This window comes from Callionymus lyra, chromosome 1, assembly GCF_982586985.1.
Source record: "Callionymus lyra chromosome 1, fCalLyr1.hap1.1, whole genome shotgun sequence".
Lineage (NCBI taxonomy): Eukaryota > Metazoa > Chordata > Actinopteri > Syngnathiformes > Callionymidae > Callionymus > Callionymus lyra.
In genome coordinates this window covers 12,896,867-12,909,521 of record NC_141818.1, presented here as the reverse complement: position 1 = coordinate 12,909,521, position 12,655 = coordinate 12,896,867, and the positions used below count along the sequence as shown (strand labels likewise).

The 12,655-nt window shown below is 34.9% G+C and overlaps 1 protein-coding gene across 2 annotated transcripts in view; it reads left to right on the top strand.

Annotated features, from left to right (window-relative positions):
- Window positions 1-12,655, top strand: part of edil3a (EGF like and discoidin domains 3a) — a 125,904-nt gene that overhangs the window by 60,579 nt on the left and 52,670 nt on the right. For both annotated transcript variants that reach the window (XM_087794417.1, XM_087794425.1), the window contains one exon: window positions 6,174-6,287. In XM_087794417.1, coding sequence (XP_087650543.1) covers window positions 6,174-6,287 — 114 coding nt within the window. The remainder of the gene's footprint in view (window positions 1-6,173; window positions 6,288-12,655) is intronic.

Below are 12,655 nucleotides of genomic sequence, written 5' to 3'. Positions count from 1 at the left end.
CGTACCTTTAAATAAAGATAAAAAGGCTTATTTAAAGCTGAGAGATAAAATATTGAAACTCCATATTGTCTTGGATTTTGTCCGGCCTTGATTCAAGCTTTTATTTTAACGACGTTCTTTACTCAGTCTGGTGAGTCATGTGACCACCATCGGTCAGTTTTTATGCAGTACTGAAAGACTTTTTTGAGTTAAAAGAAAGATTAAATGACACAATAAAAGACGTATTTCGCTTATTCTGTAAACAAATTCATATGTGGTATGTGGCAATGGCGCTTGAGGTTCCGAGACACGAGTCAGTGACACTGCTTACACATTTGGAGAGCCAGAAACAAATTAGTTAAAAGTTACATTTTTCTGCTTTAAGGACAGAGTTACTGCTTGTATTTTGACCTCAAGGTAGGTAAATAGTTGTAAACTAGTTATAAACAAACACAGCAATAAATACACAAAATGTACAGAAACGTAAACGGTGCAAATAAACATCTTTCTTGTATAACAAGAACAACAATCATAATAATAATCCCCATTATCATTGGCAATCATTTCCTTTGCTTCTTGTCCGATGCAGCATCTCAGCAAAAGTTCCTTTTTCTGATCATATTTTACGGCCATTATTGTCGGCACAACCAAGCAGGAAGTCTGAATATGTATGTCTAATGGTGTGTCGGCTTGGTTTTATGTGGAACTGCGGCATGAAGAGGACGGCGTGAACACCTTGTAAAGACTAACAGTCCATCACGTCCCCGCAAAATACAGCATGTGCTGAATCAGCATTGTTTTGGCTCGGCTCCAGCGAATAAAGTGAAAATTTATAGGTTCAATAAAAGTTGGGTATTGTCAGGCGGCGGGATCGTATTACAGCGTGTAGCACAGTCGTCGTCGCTGCAGCTTCGGGGATACAAGTGGATCACGTTAGTCTCCCATCAGCTTTAATAAGGAGAGAAGCAGGTGGAGATATATTGAATTTTGTCTTTTTGGGTGGTTATTTTTACCCTTCTTTTTCTACACTCACATCTGAGCATCATTGATCAACGAATGAAACACCCGAGCATTGCAGTGGACAGTGAGAGGAACAACATCGCAGTAATGTTAAAGTTCGAAAATACTTATTTTTTGAAGGAAACTATTTAAAAGGCAACTAATGTTAAAAATCTCAGCAAATAAGAGGTTACGAGAGCCAGGGATTTCCGATATGTAGTGGAGTTCCGCTAGTTTTCAAGCTAAACTGCATTTTCGGAAACTTTGTTTTTAATTTTGGTAGGTTTTGTTTGTAGCATTTGTTATGTTTAGGTCGATGTTGGCCGTTTCCATCAACATTCGGGAATGCTTGAAAGTAAAATACAGCGAAGCTAAGCACGAGAAAACTGCTGCGCATTGTGTAACGTTTGCTCATGATTAGTGTCAGTACACAATACGGGAAATCTGCGCTATTCGTGAACACATGCGTGCACATTTGCAATGACTATTTGTGGACAATACACATATTTTTTAAAAATAAATAAAAATATCTATAATTTCTAATGAAGCTCACAGACAATCAGACAATTGTCATTATCTTCATCACTGCTCACTGATAGATAGATGGATAGATGGATGGATGGATGGATGGATGGATGAATTGACGGATGGATGAATAGTTGGATAGATCGATTGTTGGATATATAGTTGGATAGATAGTTGGATAGATGGATAGATAGTTGGATAGATGGATAGATAGTTGGATATATAGATAGTTGGATAGAAAGTTGGATAGATAGTTGGATAGATGGATAGATAGTTGGATAGATGGATAGATAGTTGGATAGATTGATAGTTGGATAGATAGATAGTTGGATAGAAAGTTGGATAGATAGTTGGATAGATAGTCGGATAGATGGATAGATAGTTGGATAGATGGATAGATAGTTGGATAGATGGATAGATGGATAGATGGATGGATGAATAGTTGGATAGATCAATTGTTGGATAGATAGATTGTTGGATATATAGTTGGATAGATGGATAGATAGTTGGATAGATGGATAGATAGTTGGATAGATTGATAGTTGGATAGATAGATAGTTGGATAGAAAGTTGGATAGATAGTTGGATATATAGTCGGATAGATAGTTGGATAGATGGATAGATAGTTGGATAGATGGATAGATAGTTGGATAGATGGATAGATGGATAGATAGATAGATGGATAGATGGATAGATGGATAGATGGATAGATGGATGGATAGATAGTTGGATAGATAGTTGGATAGATAGTTGGATAGATGGATGGATAGTTGGATAGTTAGATGAATGGATAATTGGATAGATAGATCCATTTGTATTCTTGATAAACTTCAGCTCTAGATGTTTCTAACAAGCCAGTGATAGTCTGTGTTTATACAGTATTCATGTTAGTAACCTTGTATGTAAAAAAACATTTCAAATAAATCACCAGAGCACGTCTGAACTCACTTACAACAGTGTTTTTTTTTCCAGAAGGCTCAGAATAATCAGGCAAAGAATCACTGGTTTTGGTTCATTTCAATATGATTAGCCTTTTTTAAATAGAGGTGTGGAAAGGGATGAACACGTCTGCGATTAATTCCACGTTTTCTGATGAAAATATTTAAACGAAAAGAGAGTTTTGTAGAACATACTGATGAGTACAATAGAGGTCCGACATCTATTTAAGACACACTTAAATCCAAAAAATGAGTTGCCCAAAAAAATACCAAATGTATGATTAGGTATATATTCCTATCTCTCACCTGAGCATTGCAGTGGACAGTGAGAGGAACAACATCGCAGTAATGTTAAAGTTCGAAAATACTTATTTTTTGAAGGAAACTATTTAAAAGGCAACTAATGTTAAAAATCTCAGCAAATAAGAGGTTACGAGAGCCAGGGATTTCCGATATGTAGTGGAGTTCCGCTAGTTTTCAAGCTAAACTGCATTTTCGGAAACTTTGTTTTTAATTTTGATAGGTTTTGTTTGTAGCATTTGTTATGTTTAGGTCGATGTTGGCCGTTTCCATCAACATTCGGGAATGCTTGAAAGTAAAATACAGCGAAGCTAAGCACGAGAAAACTGCTGCGCATTGTGTAACGTTTGCTCATGATTAGTGTCAGTACACGATACGGGAAATCTGCGCTATTCGTGAACACATGCGTGCACATTTGCAATGACTATTTGTGGACAATACACATGTTTTTTAAAAATAAATAAAAATATCTATAATTTCTGATGAAGCTCACAGACAATCAGACAATTGTCATTATCTTCATCACTGCTCACTGATAGATAGATGGATAGATGGATGGATGGATGGATGGATGAATTGACGGATGGATGAATAGTTGGATAGATCGATTGTTGGATATATAGTTGGATAGATAGTTGGATAGATGGATAGATAGTTGGATAGATGGATAGATAGTTGGATAAATAGATAGTTGGATAGAAAGTTGGATAGATAGTTGGATAGATGGATAGATAGTTGGATATATAGATAGTTGGATAGATAGTTGGATAGATGGATAGATGGATAGATGGATGGATGGATGGATGAATAGTTGGATAGATCAATTGTTGGATAGATAGATTGTTGGATATATAGTTGGATAGATAGTTGGATAGATGGATAGATAGTTGGATAGATAGTTGGATAGATTGATAGTTGGATAGATAGATAGTTGGATAGAAAGTTGGATAGATAGTTGGATATATAGTTGGATAGATGGATAGATAGTTGGATAGATGGATAGATAGTTGGATAGATGGATAGATGAATAGATAGATAGATAGATAGATGGATAGATGGATAGATAGATAGATAGATAGATAGATAGATAGATAGATAGATAGATAGATAGATAGATAGATAGATAGATAGATAGATAGATAGATAGATAGATAGATAGATAGATAGATAGATAGATAGATAGATAGATGGATAGTTGGATAGTTGGATTTCTAACAAGCCAGTGATAGTCTGTGTTTATACAGTATTCATGTTAGTAACCTTGTATGTAAAAAAAACATTTCAAATAAATCACCAGAGCACGTCTGAACTCACTTACAACAGAGTTTTTTTTTCCAGAAGGCTCAGAATAGAATCACTGGTTTTGGTTCATTTCAATATGATTGGCCTTTTTTAAATAGAGGTGTGGAAAGGGATGAACACGTCTGCGATGAATTCCACGTTTTCTGATGAAAATATTTAAACGAAAAGAGAGTTTTGTAGAACATACTGATGAGTACAATAGAGGTCCGACATCTATTTAAGACACACTTTAATCCAAAAAATGAGTTGCCCGAAAAAATACCAAATGTATGATTAGGTATATATTCCTATCTCTCTTCCTCTACCTTTCCTGCTTTCCTCTTGTGTTCGTTGATTTTCTCTCTGAGCCAGTTGGATTTTTTTTCTTTCGATCTCCCACTTGAATCATCAGCACAAGGCTTTACAGTCTCACCTTCCTAATGCTTCCCTCTCCGGGACTGATGGCCCAGCGGAAAAGGCAAAACCTCTTAAGTAGGGCTTTTGGTCTCCAGGCTGTCATTTTTTCCTTCACCTTAACATTTTTGAGGCAATAATACGGAATATGCTTAAAGACGATTTATAAAAGCAAAGTGTTTATTATTGTTTAACAGGTTTTTAAAACTGCTGCAGTAATCAAAAAAAAAAAAAACATGCTAATTTAATCCACAAATACTTTATGAATTACCATATAATAAACATAATAATCCCTTCAAGGAAAATAACTAATGTGTGTTTAATTCATGTCCTTAATTAAAAACTGTTTCGCGGGTTTTGTTTTTTTAATTACCAGTGAACTACTTGAAGATTAGACCCTTTTTTTTAATAATTGAAAAATAAATAAAATGACTTGATTATACAGTAAATCAAAACACTGTGATTCATCGTTAGGTGAATATGTTTGAAAGGAATAAATAGAAAATATGAATTATTCATTCGTCTCAGCCAGTTTCTTTCTTAATAACACGTGTGTAGTTTCTTCACAGTGTGAATTATTTATCCCCGTTTGGTTGTTTTCTGTTTGTTGCTCTGTTTATCGACGCTCGAAAGGTGTTGCAGGACTTGTCGATTATACCGCAGCAGTGAAGACTATCTTAGACTTATTCATGACTGTCAGGGGTCTTAAACTCAATTGGCAGACTGAGGGGCAAGGCCGGGGGGGTCTTTCTGTTGCTCTGCTGTTTGATCTAACTTTGCTTTAAATTCAATCTGACACGTTTTTGTGTTTTTTTTTATTTGTTTTCAATCTAATTTTAGATATTTTTTTCTTCCAAATGTAACAATATTGACATTTAATGTTTTCATATTTTCAATTGCACCGTTGGCCCCCACGTTTCCCCCAAAAAACAGGTTTTATTTTCTACTTATTGGATTTGTTTTCAAGGAAAACAACTAATGTGTATTTAATTCAAGTCCTTAATCAAAAACCTTATCTAAGTTGTTATTGTTATTTTCAATTACTTTTGAAGTACTTGAAGATTAAACCTTTTTATAAGCATTAAAAAAAAAGAGTTGATTACACAGTAATTCATAGTGACAGTAAATCCAGTTTTTAATGTAATCACTAACTTGACTTAATAATTAATTTATACTTCTTTAGGTCCTCTTTAGGTTTTTTTTTTTTTTTATCATATATTGTCCTCACAAACACTACTGGACTTCTAATGTTTCACTTCATTTACAATTTAATTCCTAATTGTGTATTCATGATTGTGGTTTGTTTCAGGGAGTCTAAACTAAAAATATATATTTTGTTTTCAAGGATTATGATCTTTCTATTGTATTTATAATGTTCCTCCTGTGTGTACTATGAAAATACTTTTTTCCTGTGTGTACTATTTCCTGTTCAATACATCCTGAAGATTGAACTACCTTTTATATGAACATAATATAAATAATAAATACATACATATATTATTATAATGAATAAGTACTTAAAATGAGTTGATTTTACAGTAAGTTTGTGTAATCTTTCCATTGTATTTCAAAAGTTCATCCTACTGTGAAAGTACAAAAAAACTAGATCATGATTAAATGTACTTTACGTCCCCCTTTCCAACAACATAGAATTTAACAAAAAGTTCCTGCACATTCTATTTCCTATTCAATACGTGAAGATTGTAATACCTTAAACTCATTCTTTGTCGATTCCAGATATCAATGACTGCGAAAGGGACCCGTGCAAGAACGGTGGCGTGTGCACTGATCTGGTGGCCAACTACTCCTGCGAGTGCCCGGGAGAGTACATGGGCAGGAACTGCCAGTACAGTAAGTTCTTCTATTATTTACCTATCGTGCACTTCTGTCTTATTATCCTTTTTTTTTTCTTCCCATCGATTTGGTGTCGCACTAAGTGCTTCTGATAGTCACACTGCTGGTTTAAGGTTGCTCGTTTAAGACCAGCTTCCTGTCAAATTCAATACTGCGTATCGACGGAAATGTATTTTATTCTTCGTTGTTCGTTAAATCAGTACGACGTGTGGTGTCGCCTTTCTGTCTAATGTGTTTTTAATGCATTTATCGATCAGTAAATCATCTACAGTAATGTCACACTACATTATGTTTCCTTCAAAACAATTTTAATTGATAGCTGTATCAGAGCCGAGAGATGAAGATCTTAGCGATTCACAATAATAAATGCTGTATCGTGTATGTGCCTTATTTTCGACTATTAAAAGAATACCTATTATTAGATAAATGACTAAGAAATGTAGCTGAGCGTGAATCTGAATGACCCTTTATTTATTGTGTTTGAGCAAGAAGACGTAAATAATTTTAGGCGTAATGATATTATTATTATATTATTAAGGGAAAGATAGAGTGGTATCATGCGAATGTCCCTGTAAACCATGTCGACACCGAGGGGTCCTTCTCTTTGGCCTCAAGTATAGCCGACCCGCGGAACCTTGCCAACCCTCTGTCGGATCGGTTGTTTCAAAACCTCAATTGTCCAACGAGGATTAGCCGTCTTTCCCGTCGTGATTACCATCATTTTCCTGCAGTTCCTGATCTCACCTGTGTTTCCTGGTGGTGCACTCGAACAACTTCTCACGGTTAACTTTCCTTAATAGCATATGATTGAATGGTGCCTTGATTTCTTAAGTTCAAGTTCTTTTTATTCTCAAATGAACTTGAACTTATACTTGAAAATGTTTTAAAAATGTCAAGTCAGTGTACAATTAAAGTATTAAAATTTAAAGTGTGAAGAAATGAAAATGAGCTGAAACAAAGTAAACAGGTTTTTTACTTTATATGTAAAAGCTTCTTGAACATTTCGTAAAGTTAATTTAGTTGATTTAGTTTCTTTTTTTGCAGTTTAAAGTTCAACTAATAACCCAACTCTCCTGACTCACTCACATGTTTCAAATGTTGAAATCTTCCTCTCCAAGATGCAGTGAGTCTCTCAACATGACCATGTTTTTAAGTTTTTACTTCATAAAGTCACCCCATCTGAATTCTCGTCAAACAAGAGGTTACGAGAGCGTAGTCTATTATGACGTAATAATGGTCTTAACTCCCCCTCCAGCCAGCTATAATCATGTCCCGCTTTGTTTATACCACGAGTCCCTTGGAGGGGAATTCCAGGATTGATGACGGGAGGTGACAAAGCTCAATGCTTGACCAATCGCAGCAGAGTGGGTGTGGTTTATGGTAACACATTAGATGCTCTTAACTAATACAGTTACTTAATTTCATCCATACAGTGTTTATTGTCCAAGTGGCTGAAGACGTGAGCGAAGCGACTTTCTTACCATCTTTTATTTTTCGCCTCCGCCTCAAAGACTTCCTGTGTTTATTATGCTGTTATGGGGATTTTCTCTGCTCTCTCCAGGAACAGATTAGGATTAATGTGTAAATGGACTCAGAGCCTCGAAGCCACTCAAGCACTCTAGAAATTATTTCATTAGATTAGCCAGTCAGCAGTGTGAAGGAAAGGAAACGTGCCGGTGTTTATTAATCTCTCGTGATGAGGAGATACGTGTGCGGGCGACACTCTTTTTTTTCTGTCTTGACACTGACTTTAAATGAAGTGGAGGTTTAAGGAGTAGGTGTTTGTTTGTATCTACAAACAACTTCTTTCTACAGTACTTTTGTTGAAGTTAAAAATGCAATCTGGGGTTTCAAAAAGTCATTTTTATGAAACTGATTTTTATTTTATGTTCCCTGAATATGCTGTCTGATTTTCTACTATATTATTTATTTTCATCACTTACTTTAGCACCTTTACTAACACCAATTCTGATGTTATGTCTTTAAATGCAAACCTAATCAGTAGGTGGTGCCCTTTAGTTTAAAAATGAAGTGAGATTTCAATAGAAAAACTGTTCAAAAGCGATAGAGCGTATAGAGCAGAGAGTGACATCCGCCACACTCAATCTTGGTTACTGACCCGCAATCTGTGGTCTAGCCCTCTGTAACTCAAATAACAAGCATGTTGTGTTGCATTTGTTGTTACATTTATTAATATAATTTTGTAATAGTTATATTTACATTAGAAAATGTGCTTAAGCTCCGCCCACTAAATACACTTTGTTTTTTTCTGGGGATGTAACCTTGTTTAGCACAGCCACACCTACTCTGCTGTGATTGGTCAAAGATTGCGGTTTGTCACCATCGCGTCATTAATCACGGGACTCTCTATCTCCAAGGTACTCGTTGTATAAACAAAGTGGGGCGTGATTACAGCTGGCTGGAGGAGGAGTGAAGCTATTATCATGTCATAATGGACTTTGCTCTCGTAACCTATAGTTCGCCAAGATTTCAGACGAGGGAAAACTTTATTATAAGTATTATTTATATTATAATTATATAATTATTTATAAGTAATACGTTCAAAACATGGTCATGATGAGGGACTTATTGCATCTTGGATAGAAAGACTTGAATGTTTGAAACATGAGAGTAAGTCAGGAGAGTTTCACATTAGTTGCCCTTTAATGAAATATTAAAAGATATAAAATATATAAAAGAATAAAAATAAAAAAATCTAATTGTAATAATTATAATAGTAATTCATTTTATTTTCAAGGCGCTTCTCAAGACACACAAGGACACCTACAAACAGATAATAACATAATAGTAAAGAAGACGACTGTAAAACTTCTGTTTTAAAGATAAGAAAGATACGAAAGTTCAAAAGTTTCTAAAAGAGAACTACAAAACAAGTGTTACTGTTTAATCTAGATTCAAAAGGCGAGTTTTAAATTGTGTTACTTGGAATTCATATTCATGTTAAATATGAATAACATCAAATATAAATCATTACCTGATCGATTAACCGTGGGTATTCTTGCCGATTTACAAATAATTGCAAAGAATCATCAGATTTTATTTCTGAATCAATAAGAAACCAAGGCAGGTGTGACTATTTCTACTTTAAAATGAATATTGGCGCCGAGCGGCAATAAATTCTTCCTAGTTCTTGCCAGATGAGTTCACACAATGATGGTTCAGTCAGTTACCGGAAGATAAATCTTAATGCTCACAGAGGAGAGTCTGCAAATCTTTTTTTTTTTTTTTTTTAAAGCTGTGAGAAAATTGGCTTGACGAGTGTTATGACTTTGGCGACTGCAGTTGAGATTATGGTGCGCAGGAATAAAGTAAGCCAAGAAAAAGTTTTGAGCAGGGATGGATTTGAGTGTCGGTATCAACAATAAACTTGTGGTGGAGCAAAAACCATAGTTTTTAATGAAATACAGGTTTATAAATGAGCATTAAACATTATTAAATGCATGTTAATGAGAGCGTTTGAGGGAAGAAACGAGGCGAAAAGCAAATCCAAATTGAGCGTCTCAATGGAAACAACTGTATTGATGGAGAGAGAGAGCGAAAGAGAGCGAGACAAAGAGTTCCTGCCCTACATTTGAGATGCAAATACTTTCTTCTGTTTGTTGCATCTTTGTCCTGCACACACAACACTTGCTGCATCACTGTTTGCTGTACGTTTCTCAGCCTGACGGCATCATTTTCAAACCACTGTACTTTTTTTTTTTTATCAAGAAGGAGCAACTATAATGAATTTAAACTATAGTAGGGTTACGTTATAAAAATAGACCGCAAAATCAGTTATTAGCTTTATTTTTTTTACAATTATTATATTTATTTTGAGACCTTAAAACCTCTAACCACACACTTTTACACATTGTCTCACAATCCTCTCTTATTAGTACAAAATTAGTAAATGTAACCAAAGATCTAAACTCGTTTTCGGCCTTTCTGGCGTCTTGACGGTAGTTAGACCTGCTGGTTTTCAAAAACTAAGTTCCCAAACTTCGTTCCTATGCATCTGTAACTCGACGTCCAGATAGTTTTATATGAAACTGGTCACAGGAGTCTTCGGAGTAACAAAAACTTCTTTCTTTTGGCTTGAATGGTTTATTTTTGGAAGCAGAACCACCGGACTTCTGGTCCAATCAGGCCGCACAACACATATGCAGTTCTCCCTTAACCAATCAGGACAAAGAATGCATATGCAGTTCTCCCTTAACCAATCAGGACGAAGAATGCATATGCGGTTCTCCCTTAACCAATCAGGACAAAGAATGCATATGCGGTTCTCCCTTAACCAATCAGGACAAAGAATGCATATGCAGTTCTCCCTTAACCAATCAGGACAAAGAATGCATATGCAGTTCTCCCTTAACCAATCAGGACAAAGAATGCATATGCGGTTCTCCCTTAACCAATCAGGACGAAGAATGCATATGCGGTTCTCCCTTAACCAATCAGGACAAAGAATGCATATGCGGTTCTCCCTTAACCAATCAGGACAAAGAATGCATATGCAGTTCTCCCTTAACCAATCAGGACAAAGAATGCATATGCGGTTCTCCCTTAACCAATCAGGACGAAGAATGCATATGCGGTTCTCCCTTAACCAATCAGGACAAAGAATGCATATGCGCGGTTCTCCCTTAACCAATCAGGATGCAGAACACAATGCGAAATATTGAGTTGAATTGTCCAGCTATGGTTCATTTCCACTCCAAGCTGTTTTTTTTTCTGTAAAGAAAAACTGAATAACAAATCATTTCCAGTACAAAATAACATTTGCCAACAAATCAATCTGATGTTTGCTGCCTTCGTCACTTATTGGTTTTTCTTCAGAATGTCCTCACATTATCAAGTTTCAATTTGGCCGACACGAGTCGGAGCTTGTTTCAAACCTCAGCACTGCTGAAGCGTTACAGTCAGTGCCAACACATAGAATGGAAGAGAAAATAGAAAAATAAATTTCATAACCTATTCCATGACATTCTCCATTCATATGTTACTTGACACCATGAATGAAAAGATGTTCATTTTGGGGTTTCCTGTTTTGTTCGACACCAGTAACAGTAGTTGTATCTTTACTTGACATCCAGCTGACCTAATGAAGTACTTCAGCTCTGAGGATCAATTATGACAACAATGGGTTCATTGGTCCATAGGTTTATTTTCTAACTAGCAGAACTCTGGTTTTGGGTCTGTTCAATACAATTATTATCATGTAATAAACAAGTTAAAACCTTTTTTTATTTTATTTGATACATGTTTACTTATATACTTGATTACTTGTACACTTGATTACATATATACTTGTTTACTTGTAGACTTTATAACTTGATTACTAGTATAATTGATTACCTTTATACTTTATTACATTTATACTTCATAACTTGATTACTTGTATACTTGATTACTTGCATACTTGATTACTTGTATAGTTATATGGTATACTTGAGAACTTGTATACTTAATAACTTTTATACTTGTATATTTGTTCACTTTTACACATTTTTGTACACTTGACCACTTGATTACTTGTATGCTTGACCACATTACTACTTGACCGTTTGACCACTTTTACACTTGTACACTATACTTGATTACTTGAATACTTTATAACTTGATTACTTGTATACTTGATAACTCTTATACTTGATTACTTTTATACTTGATTACTTGATTACATGTATACTTTATAACTTGGTTACCCACATACTTGATTACTTGATTTCTTGTGTACTTGATTACTCCTAAACTTGATTACTTGTATACTTGATTACTTGATTACATGTATACTTTATAACTTGGTTACTCATATACTTGATTACTTGATTTCTTGTGTACTTGCTTACTCCTAAACTTGATTACTTGTATACTTGATTACTTGTATACTTTACAGTATACCTGATTACTTGTATACTTTATAACTTGATTACTTGTATACTTGATTACTCTTATACTTGATTACGTGTATACTTGATTACTCCTAAACTTGATTAATTGTATACTTGATTACTTGATTACATGTATACTTTATAACTTTGTTACTCATATACTTGATTACTTGATTTCTTGTGTACCTGATTACTCCTAAACTTGATTACTTGTATACTTTATTACTCGTATACTTGATTACTTGTATGCCTTCAGCATTCACACAATAATAGTAATACATGCATACGTGTGTAAGCTGCCATGATGCAGACGTTAAATACCCACATCAGCTTAACCACATTCATGATAATGACGTGTTTTATGATGAATTAATTGGCTGTCAGTTAATTATTAACATCCCTCGTGGGTAGCATGTGTTAAAAGGTTGTCAGTCTTGAATGCAGAAAATCTTCTATGGACGTCATACTTAGTCA